The following is a 21076-nucleotide window of genomic DNA, read 5'->3' as shown; positions in this document are numbered from 1 at the left end:
ACCTTTCCTCGCCGTTCTTCCCGTTCGTCAGAATTTTAACTTGAATCTCAACCGTTGAACAAAAAATGCAAAAAAAACACGACGAATGGCGACCCCAAAAAAAGGAAATTGGCCTAGCTAGAGACTACGGTACGTTCTTCAGCGATAAGTTCTATTGGGAGCAGAAGAAAACTGAAAATAGTGGATCAGATTGGAACAGATTTTCGAAAAAGGTGTCGAACCTGACCGTGGACCTTCGGTGAGTCGTTCATCGGATGAGTTTCACGAAACGACAATTGATTCTAATGCTCAAAAATCGCCGTAGAAGAAACCTCAGAAACAGAAGACGAAGAAGACCGTTGGGAAGAATTCTTTAAGCAAAAGTCTCTCGAGTCAGCGCGCTCTGAGGAATACATTTTGCTCGGGCATCTGGTTTCAATGAAGAACTCAAGGCTCATGGGCTCTGTGCTGTGTGGGGGAGCCGTAGCAGCGCTTTGGGGACCACGCCCAATGATTTTGGCGGAGAGTGCTTCTGTGAAGAGCGGGGCACCGTCGAAGGAGCAGGCGGAGGAGATGAAGAGGGTTATGAAGACTCGGCTGAATCCTAGTTGGATATCGGTGTGGGGAGAATTGGTGAGTTCCATATTTCGATTCTCGGTTTTCGGTTCTGGAAGTCATTAGCTCAAGATTTGCGTAATATAGTATCCTTCGTACCTCTTTCATCGGGTCGACTATCGTTTTGTATACAAGATGATCTCCAAATGATCTTCGTTCTTACCTCCTCCTGGGCCTCACTCTCTGCCTGTAGCTCACGGGTGTGCTGAAGACCTCAATTTATTACCGACTGCATCTTCGCTCTGTTCTTCTGGCCTCTATGAATGACTCAGAGGCGGGTTGTAGGCTTGACCACTTCACCGTTGGAGGAGCCTTTGCGCGTTGGTTGGATTGGAGAGCTCTTTTAGAGGGCTCACACCTCGGCTCGAGTCAAGTGAGTATCCGTTTACAGACAGGATACAGTTGTTGAATGATGTAGCTTCCATTACTCCAGTCCTTATCGAGAAATGCCCGTATAAAGCTTGAAACATGCCGAGCCAACCTGGAAATGTTCAGTGAGCCCCCTTTCTAGTACCTGCCCTCTATTCTATGTTGCGAGCTTTATATCTTTCCGTGTCTCTGACCCACTCAGTGTGGGTATCTACGACTCATTTCTGAAATGCTCGCATCTCCTTTCGATCTTACAACTATTCGTTGTTTCGACACTTCATTGACTTTCCTTTCCCCCTTTTAGCTGAAAACTAAAGTTCGCTGCGGGCGTTGAACGCTGAGGCTCGGATATCGCACTGGTGATTCTCCGAAACCTCTTGGTGGGACGTAAGTCACGTGAACGTTGGTGGTCGATACTTTTGGGACCACCCGGAGGGTATGCAATGTGCATTATGGGAGGTTACCGTCTCGCCGCGCGCGGTCGACGACCAGACACGACTTTTTCCTCCTGGAGTAATTATCCAATGTTCGACTACGATAGCTAGCGATGACTGACAAATCCTTACAGAAGAAGAGCGTCAGGATAGAGGTAACGGACGATATCGGACGAACGAGAGATGGTGAATCTTCGGAGAGTAATCTTTAGGACACGGATTCCCAATAACTCAATCTCCAAATTTTTGTAGATGAAGTCCGAGAAGATTGCGAAGGCCATTGAGAGTTCAGTCCCCCAAATACGTACACTGAGTGGAGGATGTCATGCTCTCCTATTCTATCAAGGAGCAAGACCTTGACGAGCACGATTGTTACGCTTGAGTTACGGGCAGAGGGAACCCTGTTAGTAGAAGAACCGCCGTAGCATTGGCGTCGAAGTCGCAGGCGCGGATTGGTTGGCCAAGAGCCAAGTTGGGACTGGTTTGGAGTACCGAGAATAATATTTACTATGCAGTGATATAATCGCATAATGTCACTACAGATGACAGGAGAGCTTCGTCTAAGGAACAGGCAAGGGAGATGGAGAAGCTCGCGAAGATTCCGTGGAACGCTCATTAGCATCGATGTAATACTATTTTCAAGACTTGACGCTAGGGTGTGGTGAGTTTCATATTCATATTTCTGTCTCGACCTAAATCTCCACGGACTACTTTCAGTTTTTCTCTTCGACTCCTTGTCTTGCATCCGGTTGGCCTCTGTTTTTTGCTATCCCTGTATTTCGAAAGAAAGCAATCCAAGGTGTTGAGTGGGCCCTCTGGCTTACTGCCGTCGCGGTAATGCCCATCGATAAGTTTACGGAGTCAATTTTCGAAGAGGAATGTGCCGAGATGAACGGGTTGGACTTTAGACGGATACCTAGTGTGTGCTTCTGTACGAACACAGTCAACTCTTGAGCCCGACTCATCGGAATTCGCTTCCACCAGATGCCTGCACATATCATATCGGGAAGCCCAGAACTTGACACGGTTCGGATGACTGGAATGGAGTCATGGGTGCTAGTATTAAACCATCTACGTGGATGTGGCGCGGAATATACATGTCTGAGTGAAATAGACAGCGGTCATGGTTGCTAACTTCGAGTCATTTGTCCAGCCTTGCTACAACACAGTTCGGTCAATATGCATGACTACGATATGTACGGCGCAGCAAAGACTCATTACTCAAGAGCTACACAATCACTTGTATATTTTATTCCAAGCTTCTTGTCAGAAGTATAGATCCAGCTGTCAACAATTCCATTCAGAATCTGTCATGAACTGACTGATATTCAGGATGGACATTCCACCGACGTTTGACGATTGGTTAACCGGTATGGTGGTGGGCAGAGTCCGTTTTACAATAAATACTATACTGATCTCCTTCTTCAAAGGTCATCGGTTTCCTGTCTGTCCTCCCTTTGCAGCAATGGTTGACTCCCAGACAGGTACTCCAATGTTTTTAGCCTTGGAACGTCAGCACATAGTCACGGTGGGTTCTACAATGGGGTTTTAAATCATGGGGTTAACTTTGATTTGCTTTAGTACATGGATGGTTTGTGTTCAGTCTGTGATAACCTGGTGGCACCTGAATAGGCCTCAATCTCACAGTTGTCAGTCCTATGCTTCTAGCCTACGATGTCATCATCAAGCTTGATGTTGAGATCGAGCATATTTGGATGAGGAAATGGTCATTCTTGACTGTTGTATACATCATACAACGTTATCTCCCATTTATTGACACTGTGGGATTGGTTCTTGAACGTGGGTCTGCCAGTGTTTTTTGGGTCCATTTTAAGTGGTGACCACTGTATACAGAACGTTTTGGAGCACATTTGAGTGCACATTTTTGCAACTTGAATTCCAACCTTATTACATGTATGTCCTTCCTATACTGCACTATTGTCCAATAGGTCTAAGATGATTGTTCATGTAGGGTCTTACATTGTTGGTATCACCCTGTCCCAATGTGCGCCATGCTATGCTTTTTGATCTTTTGCCATTTAAATACTTTCTTTTTTCCAGTCATTCTAACACTTCGTGTCTGGGCAGTCTGGAACAGGAGTATTCCAGTTGCTGTAGGATCTATCATATTCTTCCTTGGCTGTTGGGTGCCTTGCTATGTTGTGTTAGCAGAGTTCTTGAGACCTGGGAAACGTTAGGTCTTTGCTTCTTTGCCATTGTGTAGAAACTAAACCACTTCTACTAGTTGCACTTTCTCCATCTGCTCCTTCAATTGGATGCTTACTCACTATTAGTAGCTCATCCTCATTGATGGTGCCATTGTGGGCATTGTGGTTAGTATATGACACTGGTGAGTTATTTACCTATTTTTCCCTGAAAGACCAAGGTCCTGATGCATTGATTCTAGGTACATTTGTGATGATTCTTATACCTGGTTTTCAGACATGTGTGTTGGCCCCTTGCACCAATAGTACAAGTCTTAGCATAATACTGTTCTCCCTCTAGATCGTGAATGTAGCAGGTCAGACCTCCTCAAGACTATATATCAAGATGGTAGGAATCCTTCTTGCCTGTGCCTATGGATCTGAACTGACTCAGAGCTAGGTGTTGCCTACTATGTGTTCATGTTATGTGAGGTGTCCCACTCTGAGTTGTATATTGTTTCACTGACCATCAGCCCCACCCCTCAGCAACTTCACTGGCAAATATGATGTGTGATCTCATTCTTCCAGTAAGTGCCTGGCAGCCCCCCAGTGGTAGTATACCTGTTGATTATGAAGATAACAACTGACTTGTTCATGCCTTTAGTATGACTTCACCTTTCTCTTGGTGTCGTATGTTGAAAATTCTCCCCAGTCTCTGGAAACATCTCTAACTGATAAACAGATTTGCACGTATTATACATTCTCTTATAACCAGTCGTATTGTTCTCCATATTCGCCAAACAGTCTGGGAACGTTCAGCTACATACCAAACATTGTCACAGGTCCGGTTCACACAAAATGGACATGAAGAATTACCTTCTGTCCCTAACAGAATACAAGATTGTTTCGAAATGTCGGAGTTTTCAACTCAACTACACCAGACTACAGAGTAATAGAATCATTTTTTGTTGTCTATATACTACAGAGATTAAATGTTTAGAATAATATTCATGAGATCAAGGTAAAAACAGTTGAATGTTCTGCCCAGGGGTTATCTGAGCTAATTTTTGTCAAGATCATTGTAACCCAGTACCACCTGCTTACACTTATAATGATGACTATGCCCATGTATCACACTTGAGACCACACCTTTCTGAGGCTTTGGTACTATCAGGCTCTGCTGCTAACACCTAGATTCAGAGACATTGATATCCATAATGTTCTTGCATACCAGTCTTCTTGCCCATCAGCAAAAATATCTGCAGTTTATGTATATATATAATGTCTATAATTGTACATATTCATATAATCTACAAAAATCTCACAGTGTCTATATACATAGTGCACCTTGGTAATGTGACTTATGCCCAGATATTTAAGGAGATTTTCCCATGCCTATGAAAATTGTATTATGCTGATCCCATCATTATGCGATAATGGGCGAAGAATACCACTCAAGAGTCAACCTAATATCAGAGCTACGGGAGTAGCACCAACACCAAATCAACCCAAAAACTAGTAAACCTCCGTGTAAAGTCTATCAATAACTCTACACACCAGGAAAGATTGCAAGGGTGGACTGCTTGGCAAAGGTTACGCACAAGATCACAGTCTCAATATCGTATGAAGTTCTTATGAAATCAATGTGTAACTGCAAGTGTAAAAACACCACAGCTACGGGATTCTAAGGTTTGTAGGGGCTCTGTTTATTGTCCAGTGGACTAAGTGGGACTATGAATTTCGTCTACGGTAAGACTAATTCGAACGATTGGAGACTATTGCCCTCGACGGACACGAAAACTAAGTCCTCGGCGGACACGAACGCTAAGACCCTCGACGGATCACGAAACAGTAATCAAGACCTCGGCGGCCTACGGACGGATAGTTCTCTAGTTTTTGACCTCGACGGTCTCGTATAGTTCAAATCAAATCTTATCGTTTCACTGCACAAAGACAGGGCAAATCTCTCTATTGGTGTCAAGAGCAGTTACTCACGGGCAACCCACTCAGGACTTTCCTACGCACGGGTAGTACTTTTTTATCTACGGATACATGAGCTGCTTTTATACTACTTCTACGCTAGCTTTGTAATCCTATCTCTACTTGTTTTATCTCTAAAAATAATGCACCGTAGCTACGAATCCATGTGGAATCTTATCGCTAGGGACTGCTACGTGTGCAGAATCTTGTCTACGGAGCTTTTCCGTATTCGAATCATATGTTTTGGACCAATCTGGACCGATCTTCATTCTTGTTTCAGCATGTAGAATGGACCTACATAGGCGTACCATATGGTATTTCCTGCCTACGGACCTTATCCTGCATTTCGACGTTATCAAATCATATGGACTTTGTGTGTCCAAGTAGTTCCAGCATATGGATCCAGAGTTCCGAATCGCCATAGCACATGAACAGTGTGGACTCCGAGATCCGTTGTTCATTCCTGCCTGGTTCCTAGGTACTCTATCTGTGATCTGGGATCTGTATCATGTCTTTCTGTCTTTTCCTCAGATCGGGGCTCGATCTACGGTCATATCAAATTTCTCCTAGTCTGTGTGGTCCTATGTCCGATTTCTTGTCAACTAAATCCCCCGTAGAAGTAGGTACTCCTAGTATGAAGGTCTTTTGACTTTGTTAGGTTCTGCTACGAACGGTTCTGTGAAGACTACAAGTCTTCTAATAGTACAATCCCTTGATATGCCAGTGCATAGTAAAATGTAGAGAGTAGAACTCGGTGAATCACCGCTTAAGTCCTCTGCTCATAGAGTTCTACAGGTTTCGAACGGTCATACAGTTTTCTGACACGATCTACGGCTCTCTCTAACTGGTCTAGCTGCGCCTACGGCACACTCTACTAGCGGCACTAGCTTTAACTAGCAATTCGGGCTCACTCTAGTTCTTAATACGATAAATATCGCTCCATAGCACTGTTTTAAAGTGCAAAAAGAACCTTGTAGCATAGTCAACTAAGTCGCATTATCTCCCCCAAACAAAAGAGGACTGTCCCCAGTCCATCTACGGACTGAGCACAACTTCATCTTCTATCGTTTGAATTGATCTACGGCTTTTTCATTTGGTAGTTCTACTAAAAGCCTTCAAAATGGCCCGTAGATCTACTTAATCTTATTTACAGTGTACACTCTAGTGTACATCCGTCAAGTCTCTGACTTAGAGAAATTTTGAGCTCAAGCTCTACGCTGACCAGCGCTAATGTTCCCAAAAAGGAAATGTTCCGACATCAAAATGATTTTCCCACGCCAGAACTCCTACGATGCAATGTTCCGTCGTTAATTACTTCCATCATTTCTTAATTATAGCCTCATCATTCCGTAGATGATTTCAACAGCCTCGAGGCTTTAATTTCCGTAGATCTGGAATATTCTACAACATTCTGCGACGTTCTACGGTCATGTGCTGGTTCATATGTTGGATTTGGCTATAAAAACCGCAGCAGTTGAACTTAGAAGAAAAATTCTTTCTTCCTTTCTCCCACCACTCTACGGTCGCTCTTCGCCGCCGTTGCTCTGATTTCTCTGCCACTGTCCTCAACGTCTTCGAGGTATGTGTCTTTCTTTTCTTCTACATCTTTACGGCGTCGCATACTAATGTGACTCCGTAGATCATATCAAATGCCAGCAAAACAAGACAAAGGCAAGGGCAAGGCCGTCGACTCTGAACCCGAAATGCCATCACCGGCGATTCTCGACGCTCTGGAGGACAACCTCCGCTACATTCACCATTGGGTGGAGGGTCTGTACAACCGACTCGTCGCCCGGTTTACTGACGAGGCCCAAATGTGGCAAGAATTTGCGGATCATGCAGTACTTTTGGTACTTTCTTTTCTTTTCAAAATCAATTTCAATTTCTGACCCACTGTAGAACGATCTACGGAATCAACTGAATCGCTTCCAAGGCGAAAGCTGGGTCATCCCCGGCCTCCAACTAATAGCTTCGGTCTCTTCTCTTGCCGACGAATGGGGAGTTCCAATGGCCAATTGGCGTATGGGACCTACGGAATCTGCCAGTTTACTGGAACTTTTTGGCGTAAGTAGCTCTCTTCTTTATGCTCTCTCTTTTTCTTTTAAAATCCTTTCTTATCGTTCCTTTTATTGCAGACTTTTAACTTTGATAATGAACCCCCGGTTCAGTACATGCCAGATGCGCCGCGTCCAGAAATGCTTTCTTCAGTAAGTCTTCTTGTCATATCTTCATCTACGGGAGGCTAACTTATAGTCCAGCCGCCTTCCCAAGTTCATTCTCGGGCTGCTATTTCTTCTGCGGTTGCGGGTCCGTCCCGTGCCGTAGACTCTTCTAACGCGGCTGCTGGTCATTCTAACCCCTCGTCAAAACGCAAGGTAAGTCAATCTTTTGTTCCTTGTTTTTCTAACTTTGTTCTGACCAAGTTCCTCTAGGCTCCCGAATCACCTATGGTAGAGTCTTCGAGGCCCAAGCGATCAAAAATCGTCAAGGCTTCTGCTAACAGGGTAACCTTTGCAGAATCGTCAGACGAAGAGGCTTCTGAGCCTCCCAAAGTAAGCCATCTCTTTTTATCCAATCTCAACTCTTTTTAACCATCCCTTCTTAGTCCTATCGCACTCGATCTCGTGCTAGACAGGCACCCATAGCTACCTCTGAATCAGAGGCTGCTACTACTGACCGACCTTCAAGGCGACAGTCGAGCAGAACTGGCAAAGGCAAAGGTAAGGCCCAAGAACCTTCCGAGAACACAGGAGCTTCCGTAGCGGAGTTGTGGACTTCCGGACCCTGTTCTCATGTATTCCCTGAGGAATGGATCGGCGCCGCCCGTAGTAAGTTCTCTTATTCGTATCATTTGTTTCTAAACTAACGCCGTAGCGCAGATATGGAACTTCAATTTGATCTGGGTGAAGCCAAGCTCAGCTTAGAATCGATCTTGAAAGCTGGTCGATCTGTAGCTTTCGTAAGTCACCTTCCCCTTCTCTTATTTCCTAATGACTGAACCTCTTTAGTTCAATCGTTTCTCTCCCTGTGGCCGATGCTCGTACTTCGGCTACGCCGATTGCAAACCAATCTGGGCTGCTAGCGGTAAGGCTGGCCATCGACCAACTTGTGCGCGCTGTTTTGCCGGGAAACAGAAGTGCTCCTATTTCGATCCCGACAACTCGCAAGCTGGCCTCAAGCAACCATCTCTGTGAGTGTTCTCTTCTTTTTAAATCGTTCTGTTCTAAATCTTTGTCCCAAGTTCTGGCTCAGATCGTCCTACGGCTCCATCGTGAGCTCAGGTCATTCGAAGACCTCAGGATCGCACAAATGGCGGCGTACAAGTCTGCTTGCTCGATCTGGGAGAACATTCAAGCTAGCCAACGTTTGCTACGGGCCGCAGGGAGAGATCCAATTGAGGTCTTCAAGGGTCTTCAAAATGACGAAGACTTCAAAATGTCCCCCGCGCAGGTAAAGTCACTTGGGAATGCCCTCGGATGGTCCATTTCCGAGCCTACTGAGGGAGAGATTGAGGAGACTGGAGCTGCTGTCCCATCCCTTCCAGTGGTAAGCACCTTCTTCTCTTATCTACGGGCCTTTCCAATTCGTATCTGATATCATTGTTCTAGCTTTCTTCTTCTATCAATCTGCCAGTCCCCATAGTAGCTCCTTCTGGAGTATCCGAGACGACTAGCCCTGATGAAGAGGAGGAAGGAGAAGAGGGTGACTCTGACGACTCTTCGTCGGGCTCTTCTTCTGAGGCTTTGTCCGCCGTAGCCAAGTCTATGGTTCAGGACACTGAGGAGGCTGAGGTCCCTCAAGTACAAGAAACCGTAAGTTGATCTTTTCATCTTACAATCGTATCTCTTATTCATATTACTTCTAGGAAGTAGCAATTACTGCAAAGGAGCTGATCGACGATGAAGCCGAAGAAGCCGTAAGTTCTCTACCATCTCCGTAGATTTCTTCTAATTTCTTTTCTTTAGAGTACCGACGATTCAAGTGATGGGGAAGAGACTAGCGAGGGAGAAGCAGAAGACTGGCAATTTTCTGCTTCTGACCTCGCAGATCTCTCTCCCGTAGCTCAGGCCGTTATGGCCAAACTGGCGCGGGATCGACTAGCCTATGAGAAGGCATTTGGTCGCCCGATGTATCGTAAACGGTAAGTCAAAATATTTCTTAGGTATTTCTAGACTTGTTACTAACTCATTTATTAGAAAGTAATCTTTCTTCTGTTTGGACTTGGTGTATCTCTCGAACTTCGTCTGTTTTGGTAGTCATTTCTTGTTTTCTTGTCTTGTATCAATAGTCTACTTTTATTGTAGCTCTTCTTGAACTTTCTTGTAGTGGGCATCTAGCCCTCATATCTTGTATTCCTTTTGGCACGCGCTACGGTGCTTAAACTCTTTTTTTTGTATTATCATATTTCGTATCTTGTAATCAAAACTTGTTTGATTTGTATACTGTGTGAACTAAGTTCAAATGTGTCCAACTTAAAACTCTAATTGCTAAGTTAAAGTCTCAGTACCGTAGCTCACGTATCTCTATGCTCGGAGTTAGATGAATCTATCCATAGCACATTGTTCAATCATTCTAATCACTATGCATCTCTCGTGTAGGTTCTCGCTTATAAGTTTTCCTTAAGCGATGGTTATCTTTTCAGGATCCGTAGGTACATCCGTATGTTCATGTAGGTGTTCAAATCGCAAAACTTGAATCTACGGTCAAATTTTCAGGAACCTAAGGTACCTCTCCCCCAAACAAATGTGCAGTCAACTCCTGTTGACTAGATGTTGGATCCGGGAGTCCTTTAGGACCATAAGGTAGAGAAAGTCATCTACAGCTGGATAGTAGAGCGTAAAAGGTATAAAAGGTTGACCGTAGATAGTCAATTCTTCACTACCCAGCTCTACCAGCATTCGTAGTAACCAATTCTCAACTCTTACATTCTCATATCAATTTAAACATGTCCACTCGTAGCGAATTCGTCCCCACCAAAATCTGGGTTGAGCGCGCTGCTCCGATCGTTGAACAAGTCAGCCAGTTGCGTCCCTACGCTAACAAGCTGTCCGCTGAGCTGTTCACCAAACAGCTTCTCGACGTTGTGGTACGTTCAGCACCGCTCTTTCATCTCTGTTTCATTGTAATGCTTCTGCCGTAGGTTCAGACCAAGCTCCAAAGCTACCAGTCTGCCAAAGACGATGTTGCGTTCGATCTTTATCGCAACGTCGTCGAGATGGTCACCGCCGACATCGAACAGTTCTCCCTCGATAAGAGCGTCGACTTCGCGAAGGCCAAATCCTTCTACGTCGAAATGTGCGCTGTGCGCAACAAGGCATCTGCTATCAAGCGCAAGAATGTAAGCTCTTATTTTATTAATCTTTCTAATTTTCGATATTGACTTCGCCGTAGGGAGCTAGCTCTTCTCGCAACGAAGCTACTATCGAAATCTCTGATACTGAAGAAGCAAACACTAAAGTAAGCCCTTCAGTTCAATCTAAACCTATCTACGGCTCAATCTGTTTATCAGAATGACGACTTCAAAATGAAGGACACCACCAAAGGTAAAGACCCTATGAAAATTCGCATTTCCAAGAAGAAAGAGGTCCGTAGATCGCGTTATTCGCATCATATAATCATTTCTAATCTTTCCGTAGATCGAAGCAAAGCCTGCTAAGAAGGCTCGCATTGATAAGGCAGGCGTAGACCTTACACCCGAGTCCGAGGGTGAGTGTCCTCCTTGGGACCGTCCTCTCTTCATTCGTGGCCGTAGCCTCACTTATGACAACTTGTTGGACAGAGGAGAAGAAATGCAGAGAGTCTACGCATCTCTCTGTACTCAAGGTCATAGCCAGCATGCCGGCCCATTTTGGTATGGACTCCCTTTCTGCGTCCGACCTCGCCGCCATTCAGACCCTCCTCCGTACGGAGGTCAATGCATCGGCCTTTTCGATCCTTCACCAAGGAGCAGCGTACCGGGCAGCCTACGAAAAACTCGTCGAGGCAAATCAGCTAGTCCTTTCCCGCCTCGCCCTTTCCGTCGAACAGTCAGCTACGTCGACTTCAGTACAGGAGAGGTCTACAAACCAGCCTACTGAGGCGGATGCAGGTGCTCCTATGGAGTCTATTCAGTAGTGTATCTTTCCGTAGATCACTCTTTTAACAATGGCTGGCTGTAGCGATAAACGGTGTCCGCTCTTTTCATATTACTGTCATTTCGTATACTTGTGCACTAGTTAGATTTTATTAGAATCTAACTGGATTTTTCGGTTTCATATGTTCAGTCAGATCTGAGAAAATCTAACTTTCTTCTTAGCAGACCTAGTAACTCTTACTGGATCATCCATTGGATCCTCAGATTCGCTAGGTAGCTCAATTTCATTATCACTTTCTGCCGTAGCTGAGGCATTACCATTCAGCCTCAGGTTTTGAGCCCTGTCAAAGATGTAATCCACTCCAAGTTCGTACTCAGTTGGTTCATCTTCATTAGCCATGGCTTCTAACTCATCTTTAGATAGCTGAATTAAATCTTTTATTTCCGTAGGAAGGTCAATGTGGTATCGCGCCACGTGAGGTAGGATGCGAAAGGCTCCGTATTTTCCCCGTAGCAACGTTCCATCCATTTCCGCTAAGATATAAGAACCACCTTTAGTACGTCGAACGACTATGCAAGGCCCAAAGTATCTAGGGAACATTTTCCTATCCAAGTTCTTTTCAATAGCGGTATTCCATACTTGAACCAAGTCTCCGGGTTCAAAGTTTAAGGGTTTTATAGTATGTATATATTCCCGTTCGTACTTGATCAAGCGTCTACGCTTTTCTTCTGTAATTCTATCTCGCATAGCTGTTACATGCGTTCTGTGTTTAGCCAGAGCTTGCGCTCGAAAGCCAATTAACTCTTCTCGTGATAGAAACCTATTGGGTAGTTTCACTAGCCACGTAGATTCCACAATATCAAGCGGTAGTATAGGTTCTGCACCGGTAACAAAGAAGTAGGGGGAGCAACCTAGGTCCTTCCTAGTTGTTACTCTATCCGCCCACAAAATATGCTTCAAAAACCAGTACCATTTTGCAAGGTCTCCAGCTACGGCTTTCGAAAGCGCGCTCCGTAGATCGAAATGCGCTCTCTCTATCTTTCCGTTTGCTTGAGAATTGTACGGTGAAATCTTAATGCTACGGACGCCGTATTTGTCCGTAAGCCACCTTGCCATAGCAATCATTTGTGGTGCATTATCCGTAACAACCTCCTCGGGACAACCCCATCTACTAATGATATCGTCAAAAAACCACTCTGCGAGTATTCTGGCTGTATCACTTTGAATAGCCCTTGCTTCGGACCATCTCGATAGTGCGCATCGTCCGTGAATAATCAGTTTACAACTGTTGCTAGCGGGAGTCATACTTAAAACATCTACATGGATCACTTGGAACAGCGACGGTGTGTGAGTAACCACTGGTGGTATTCTCAAAAGATCAAGCCTTCGATCCTGGCATTCTTGACAGCTACGGACAAACCAATCTATGTCCTTGTCCATATGTGGCCACCAAAATCGTTTTTCCATGATCGACTTAGTCGCAAACATTCCTTTATGTCCTAGATGATCGTGACTTGCTACGAGCATCCACATCCTCTTATCAGGAACTACATACAACCTATGTTGTGTAGAACCATCCGTAGATCGTTTGTAAAGTCTCCCATCGGGGTCTAGAAAGAATTTCGATCCCAATGTAATGAAACTGTTCATTTCGTTTTTAGATAACTCGCTTACAAAATCTGCTTCGGGATCTAGAAGCCACTCTTCAATTTGTGGAACTTTCTCATCGAACCTTTTAATCTCATTCGTATATTCATGTATAGGCTTATATGGATGAGAATCATTCCAACTGTCATCTACGGCGGGCGGAACCACTGGTACTTGCTTCAAAAATGTTGAAACATAGTCTGGAGGTTTCCGTAGCGCCCAATTTCTTATCTTATCTACAAAGTTTGCTTCATCTACGGCAGACCGTAAGTCTTCTAAATAGCAAAAGACAGATGTAGCCAACTTTGGTTCTTTCTCAGCTAATGAAACCAAATAACCTGACCGCGGATCTATATCATCCTTGAACGTATCAATGTCAAAAGGTTCATCCTCGATTCCATCTCCCATTCGAAACTTTACTGGCTGACCATCGTCGTCGACCAGGAATTCTTCCCATCCTTCTGGTCTAGGTGTAGATATCCCACCAGGAGGAGGTCTCGAAAGTCCATCTGGACCATGTACAAGTCCTTTAATATGAACTAGTTCAAAATGATAGAGTCTGATCTCTTCAATCCATCGGTTAATGCTAGCATTCGGAGCACTATCCGGATTGTTCAACATTCCTTTGATATAGCTGGCGTCCGTTTCTACGGTCAACGGTCTACATCCAAAAGTTTGATACTTCGACGCTCGTAGCGCCATAAGTAACCCGTAGAGTTCTCTTTTCGGTTGTGAGAAGCGAGCTTCTCTCTCATTGAACGTTATAGACCCAAAGTAATTGTAGAACTTCATTTTTGGATTTTCGGGGTCTACTTGGTACAAGTAATAGCCTACACCGTGCCAAGATGAATCTACGGCCAAAGTGATACCCGTCGGATTCTTATAGTCAATGGGCCGTAGCGCGGGTGCATCACGGATTCCATCTTGAACCTCTCGGACAGCTTCACAAGCTTCCTCGTTCATTTCAAATGGTACAAAAGCTCCAGTGAGCTTATTCAATGGTCTTGTCTTCTTAGCGTAGTCCTTAATGAACATGCGCATCTGTCCTGCAATCCCCAGAAATGATCGAATATCAGTTTTGTTTCTGAAGTTTTTCGGATCCCAAGAGAGAATGATCTCTGCAAACTTCTCTACAGGTTTTTCACCGTCGTAGGACACTCTATGGCCTACTACCATTCCTTCAGCGCAACAAATGAAAGCCTTCGGACCTGAAAAGGTACCTCCTGCATACTTCATCCGCTGAACTATTCGATTCACGTTCTGTAAATGCTCCCAAACGAATCTACGGATGCCTGGATTCTCAGGAATCACCTCGTAGCCTCCGTCGGGCAACTCATATCTAGTACTGGGTCCTCGTATAGGTACGTCGTCAATGTATGGTCTAGTAACATGAGGAATTTCTTCCCGTAGAATGTACGTTACATCCTCATGAAACAAAGGGACTGAATTAGTCCATCCCATAGGTAGTTTTACTAATCTATAAGGACCAAAGGGCGTTTGGAACGTAGTAAAGTCTCTCGATTCCTCGTCGATAAGTCTTTCATCGTATCCAACCCAAATATCTAACATTCCTATGCATGCTCTTCCGGAAAAGCTACTAGCAATCTCAGCTGTTCCAGGTGGAATCCCAGAATGCTGAATCGTGACTGCATTCAATGGTTCTAATGAATGAACCAGCCGTAGACTCTTTCCATCTTTCTTTAGTACCATGAACCACTTCGATCGATACGACGACGTAGTAGGTTCGTATACTCCTGCTGCGATTTTGTCCTTCAAAATCTGGCAGACTTCTTCGTAAATCCCAGGTGGAATAGGGATATTACGCTCAACCCAGGGCTTGTGAGGCAACACTGGAAACTTAATCGGCGGGAAGAAATCTGTACGAAATGTTCCACCTTCGTCTGCACTCCAAGCGAATCCTTTCTCTTGGATTTTCATCAGATGGTGTACCAACTTCATTTCTTCGGGCCATAGAAAGCCTTCATTATGATTCTTTTCTATGATTTCCTTACGTTCTTCTGTATACCGTTCTCCTGGACTGAACGCAGGAGGGTGCGGTGATAGTACTGGCATCCCTTCAAGCGGATCCCCAGTAATATTCCTAAGAACTCGGAATTCTTCTGGCATCTTAGCCAATTGTGGTCGGACTTTAAGCGCTACTGGCTTATATTTTCCGTAGACCGACTGAACTGTATGTTTTCCAAGCGCCGTAGCACCCTGGGAAACATAGTTCTCATGCTTTATAGACTGCGAGCTACTCAAGAATGTGCTATATGAATTCGTAAGAAGACTTTCTCTCGAAAGCTTTCCTTCTAAGTTGCGTAGAGCAAGCCCCATCTCTTGTACACACGCATCAAGTTCGATAACGTAGGCATTCAGAGAGTCCGTAGACGATAGAATCTCATCTATCGGGGTTTCGCCCGTATAAAGGTCCTTAGGAAAGTTGTCTATAGTCCCGTAGACTTGCAACCATCTTTCCTTATGAAAAGCTAGTTCATTGAACAAAGTCTTTCCACGTTTCTCAGGATCCTTAGCTAACCTATCCAAATCCAAGGCTATACATTCGTCGGTTTGGTAGTGATTTTCGTACATCCTTTGGTGATAATCTACTAGCGCAGATGCTTCATATAGCATTGTATCAAATGCACTTTCATTTTCAACCGCACCCCCTACAAAACTTCGTAGTCGGAGCAACGGGGGTATCAATCTATCTGGATTTTCTTCAATTCTCGACGCATCAGCGAGATCCTTGAAATTCGTACTAAGCGAATCAACAAGTTCACATAGACTATGGGTATCTTGAGCCTTCAAAAGTAAAGCTCTGCCGTCTACGGCGACCTCACTAAGCTCATCTATCTTATCTTGTTGAGAAGAGTCCGATCGATGTGCCAATTTTTGGCTGTTGAAGCCTTCGAGGGTTGAACCTCTTCTAGTAGTACAAAGCAACCGTTCTCGTTCCGTAGATTCACCGTGTATAGAATCTAGGGAATTCGAAACTGGTGCTGATGAATAATAGGAAAGAAAACTGTCCGTAACACAAGGAGAAATAGAAGCACTGTTTTTGTGTTTTGTATCTTCTGTGTGTTTTTGGTCTTTTTCGTTTATATCAATGTTTTTCATCCCTCTCGAATCAGACTGACTAGTAGTCCTTTCACTATTTGAAGCTTCTATGAAGGCTCCAGCCAGCTCCGTAGGAGAGAATTTTGTATTTATCAAATTTTTATATTTTTCAATTCGTGGAACACCGTGAGCATCTACGGATATTTGTAGAGCCACCTCTCCTTGATCCTCTATCAATTCATCAAGGTGGACTGAAAATTTGAAGATTCAGTCCCTCGTTGTTCTCTTTCTTTCTGCGCTTCCTCTGAACTCTGCGTCCGTAGGGTTGGTTCCCGCTTAGGTTTTATCTTAATGCCTTCCCCTCTCATGTATGTAGGGATGACACTTTGAATTCCTTTGTTTGGGCATGAAACCGTAACCCACTGATCTCCATCCTTGAAGTTTTGCACTTTTGATTCCGTTAGGACATCGAAAGGTCTACCCAAGAGAATCTGAAAGGGAGCTTTCTCCACCACATGAAGTTGCAAGTATACTGTTACTTCACCAAACTTGAAAGGTACATTTCTGCACACTCCCAGTGTTGGTTTCAGTTGTCCATTGGCAGACTGCATGTGAATCACTGAATTCGGATCCCATTGCAAGCCTAATCCTTGAGCAACCCATGCGTCAATCGCGATTATTTGCGATCCACCATCGATCACCGCTTCTACTCTTTCCGTAGAACCGTTAACCTCAGGAAAAACACATCTGAGACCCTCGGACAATCCAGCTACTATCACGACCTTCTGCTTTTCTTCAGAATCTAACTCGGTGCGATAAACTTCCACAACATCTCGGTGAACTACTGATCCCGCTTCCAATCCGTCTTCTTCCTCTTCTAAGGTTTCGAACGAATCTACGGTCTCAATATTATCTACTTTCACAAACTCCGCTTCTTCATCAAAAGATTCCTCAGCCGCCGTAGAGTCTTTTATCGGATAGTCTAACGTTTGAAGGAACGCTTTATAATTCTTCGTTCGAACATGCTTATTCCTAACTCGCCGTAGCAATGCCTTTCGAAACTCTTCTGAAGCCGTGAGCTTGTTCAAGCAGACACTAGCCAGATTGGCCATCATTTGGTCAATTAGGTCTTGTATCACCCGTTGCTTATATCTTTTCGTTTCAACATTTTGAAGATTTTCCGTAGACGCTTTCTTCACGTTTTCGGACTGAACCTTCTTAGATTTTGAAGCACCCTTGTCTTCAGGAATTACGCTTCGGGGCAATACAGAATCCCTTGGTTGTGGGACACGTTCTAACGGGTTGAATTTTATCGAACGAATCTACGGTCTCAATATTATCTACTTTCACAAACTCCGCTTCTTCATCAAAAGATTCCTCAGCCGCCGTAGAGTCTTTTATCGGATAGTCTAACGTTTGAAGGAACGCTTTATAATTCTTCGTTCGAACATGCTTATTCCTAACTCGCCGTAGCAATGCCTTTCGGAACTCTTCTGAAGCCGTGAGCTTGTTCAAGCAGACACTAGCCAGATTGGCCATCATTTGGTCAATTAGGTCTTGTATCACCCGTTGCTTATATCTTTTCGTTTCAACATTTTGAAGATTTTCCGTAGACGCTTTCTTCACGTTTTCGGACTGAACCTTCTTAGATTTTGAAGCACCCTTGTCTTCAGGAATTACGCTTCGGGCAATACAGAATCCCTTGGTTGTGGGACACGTTCTACGGGTTGAATTTTATCGAATACCCTAGGCGGCGGAGTAGAAGGACGTCTATGGACCTGCGACGGAGGTTCTTCTTCATCTGATTCTGCTTCATCTTCTTCTTCAGAGACCTCTTCCTCAAAAGGCTTTCTCTGGGGTATCACATACGGTTGTTTCCTTAAGAATGACGGCGTAGATATTACTACTTGGGGTTTTGGTGGTAATTTTATTTTTTTGGGGTCCTCCGGTCTCCTCTGGGTATCTCGAGATCTATCTCTCTTATCTGAGGAGTCCATCATTGGACCTTTTAGTTTTTTGAGCTGTCGCCCGACTGGCGACGAGTCTCTACCTCCAAAGCAGCAATTCTCTGTAGCAAAACTTCTATCGTAGGCACAGATTGACGGTCTGGGAGATCATCAAGATCCAAGTCTCCCTGTAAGAAGAAGCTGGTCTTTTCAGCACCTGGCCATCCCTTTTCTCTAGCGATAGCTCTAATTCTGTCTGCTCGTGATTCTTTCTTCACTGGATCAGGCGGTGGGAGGTTATTCCCATCGTACATCTCCAATCTATTCGTATGTTCATTCTTAACTATCCACTTCTTCTGGGATAGCTCTTGTGCTTGCCTGCATTCTCTCCAGAAATGCCCGGGTTCATCACAAATAATGCAATTTTTGTCCGTAGGCGCCCTATATGGCTGCCCCGCGGCCGTAGAGTTGGATGCGATCTGGTTCGAAGGCCTAGATCCACCGCTACTCTGCCCTTGGCTTCCATTATGATACGCCATAGCTTGCATGTTTTTGTAGAAGTTAGGCTGACTGAAGTCAGGCATCTTCTTCGAAAGCTCAGAAACTGCACGTGCGAAGTCGTTCATTCGAGTATTCTGTGCGTCTACGGAGGCCAAAAGTTTCATTGTCAACTCATCAGAAGCTATTTCCTTCTTGTACGAAGACAATGGAGCTATCGTAGGCTCGATTTTTGCACGAGTGATCAAAGGGGTTCCTACGGGAGCCGCCGCTTTCACTCCTAGAGTATAGCTAACAGGATCTAAGCCCTGAGGTGCGTAGCAATCGCCTACTAACTCATTACTTATGGTCAAAGCCATATCCCTAACTTGGGAGAAAGCAAAAGGGTCTAGCTGGGAAGCCACCCACCCACTATCTACTTCTACGGGCTTTTCTGCCTGCAGGTTTCGAACGTAGTGAGGGTCCCGTAGCCTCTTTCTGATCTCTCGCCAGAATGTCGGGTCTAGACATTCCGCAAACTTCTGTACTTTCTCTCGATTCGACAAACTTCCTGCAAGTTTGTCTGCTTCAAATTCAAACTCCATATTAAACGAAGTAAGCTTTTGTAGCTGCTCTTCTCCTATACCAGAGAACCTAGCCTTCAACAGATCTAAATTCTCCAGTGCTCCTATTTCTAAATCCCTAATCGACGGGAACGAATCAAACATCTCTTTCTCAAAGGCGGCCCAACTATAGCCTCTTGTAGATGGCAAATGATGTGCCAGGAGTCGAGAGGTCTCGAACTCCATTTGAATCATTGCTAGAATGATAAAAGATTCATCTAACTTCCAGCCCTTGACTTTCCCATATTGTAGGATAGCCGCCATCCATTCCCGTAGATTTCCAGGATCTAGACGGTTGAATGTGGGGAGCCTTCGTTTCGACGTATCCTTGTCTAATTCTTTCAAAGCACCTTTAGAGAACTCCGTCCAGGACTTCTTTATCGGTCTCTCTTCATCTGGCACACCTGCCGCTACTGGGTCATTCGATATATGGGACATACTTGTTAACGGTCTTTCCAGAAATAAACTCGGGTTTAGTTCAAAAGAATAAAACTCTTCTTCCCGTAGGTCGAAGTCTGAATTGTATTCGGAGGGTAGAGATGATAACGGTGAAGAAAACGGTTCAATGTCTTCAGTTAAAATCTCTGGGGTTTCGTATGGGGTTTCTAACGCTTGGTTTCTAGGACCTTGCGTAGATCTCGTATCTCGGAAAGCTTCTCTCGGACTTCTGTCAAAAGAGAAACCGGGGTTTCTTAAATCGTTTGGGATAACTTGGGTAGCTTCTCTTCCTTGCGTAGAATTGCGCGTAGATCGAGAAGACTGACCAGCTCTCGGTACTTGAGCTGGGGTACTAGATGCTAAAGCCGTAAGACTATGTGTCTGTAAGACTTGTTTGCCAGCCGCTAGTGAAGTGCGAGTTTTACGTCGCTGTGAACTAATCTTTCTGAGAGAAGTTCTTTTGGTTTTTGTTGTTTTTGTAGTTCTCGCCGTAGGGCTAAAACTACCGGAATTTCACAATATTTCGTTTGATACTGAATGTAATCTTATTTCCACCCCCTGCGGTGGTCACCAGATAATGGGCGAAGAATACCACTCAAGAGTCAACCTAATATCAGAGCTACGGGAGTAGCACCAACACCAAATCAACCCAAAAACTAGTAAACCTCCGTGTAAAGTCTATCAATAACTCTACACACCAGGAAAGATTGCAAGGGTGGACTGCTTGGCAAAGGTTACGCACAAGATCACAGTCTCAATATCGTATGAAGTTCTTATGAAATCAATGTGTAACTGCAAGTGTAAAAACACCACAGCTACGGGATTCTAAGGTTTGTAGGGGCTCTGTTTATTGTCCAGTGGACTAAGTGGGACTATGAATTTCGTCTACGGTAAGACTAATTCGAACGATTGGAGACTATTGCCCTCGACGGACACGAAAACTAAGTCCTCGGCGGACACGAACGCTAAGACCCTCGACGGATCACGAAACAGTAATCAAGACCTCGGCGGCCTACGGACGGATAGTTCTCTAGTTTTGACCTCGACGGTCTCGTATAGTTCAAATCAAATCTTATCGTTTCACTGCACAAAGACAGGGCAAATCTCTCTATTGGTGTCAAGAGCAGTTACTCACGGGCAACCCACTCAGGACTTTCCTACGCACGGGTAGTACTTTTTTATCTACGGATACATGAGCTGCTTTTATACTACTTCTACGCTAGCTTTGTAATCCTATCTCTACTTGTTTTATCTCTAAAAATAATGCACCGTAGCTACGAATCCATGTGG

The 21076-nt window shown here is 44.5% G+C and overlaps 4 protein-coding genes across 4 annotated transcripts; all 4 read left to right on the top strand.

Annotated features, from left to right (window-relative positions):
• Nucleotides 1-65: 65 nt before the first annotated feature.
• E1B28_010811 (uncharacterized protein) lies at nucleotides 66-744 on the top strand (the record flags this gene model as incomplete). Its single annotated transcript, XM_043155790.1, has 3 exons — nucleotides 66-129; nucleotides 305-612; nucleotides 682-744. The coding sequence occupies 3 exons, from the start codon at nucleotides 66-68 to the stop codon at nucleotides 742-744; spliced, it is 435 nt and encodes a 144-aa protein (XP_043005572.1).
• A 109-nt stretch (nucleotides 745-853) lies between these two features.
• On the top strand, nucleotides 854-1278 carry E1B28_010810 (uncharacterized protein; the record flags this gene model as incomplete). Its single annotated transcript, XM_043155789.1, has 3 exons — nucleotides 854-967; nucleotides 1013-1088; nucleotides 1268-1278. The coding sequence occupies 3 exons, from the start codon at nucleotides 854-856 to the stop codon at nucleotides 1276-1278; spliced, it is 201 nt and encodes a 66-aa protein (XP_043005571.1).
• Nucleotides 1279-1927: 649 nt separating this feature from the next.
• Nucleotides 1928-2419, top strand: E1B28_010809 (uncharacterized protein; the record flags this gene model as incomplete). Its single annotated transcript, XM_043155788.1, has 3 exons — nucleotides 1928-2053; nucleotides 2115-2328; nucleotides 2382-2419. 3 exons carry the CDS (start codon nucleotides 1928-1930, stop codon nucleotides 2417-2419), a joined length of 378 nt encoding a protein of 125 aa, XP_043005570.1.
• Nucleotides 2420-3353: 934 nt separating this feature from the next.
• On the top strand, nucleotides 3354-4188 carry E1B28_010808 (uncharacterized protein; the record flags this gene model as incomplete). Its single annotated transcript, XM_043155787.1, has 7 exons — nucleotides 3354-3402; nucleotides 3459-3590; nucleotides 3643-3747; nucleotides 3805-3843; nucleotides 3903-3950; nucleotides 4002-4028; nucleotides 4088-4188. The coding sequence occupies 7 exons, from the start codon at nucleotides 3354-3356 to the stop codon at nucleotides 4186-4188; spliced, it is 501 nt and encodes a 166-aa protein (XP_043005569.1).
• Nucleotides 4189-21076: the final 16888 nt, after the last annotated feature.

Source organism: Marasmius oreades, chromosome 7 (genome assembly GCF_018924745.1).
Source record: "Marasmius oreades isolate 03SP1 chromosome 7, whole genome shotgun sequence".
Taxonomy (NCBI): Eukaryota; Fungi; Basidiomycota; class Agaricomycetes; order Agaricales; family Marasmiaceae; genus Marasmius; species Marasmius oreades.
Note: the sequence above shows the minus strand (reverse complement) of the source record. Positions and strands in the feature narration are given on the sequence as shown.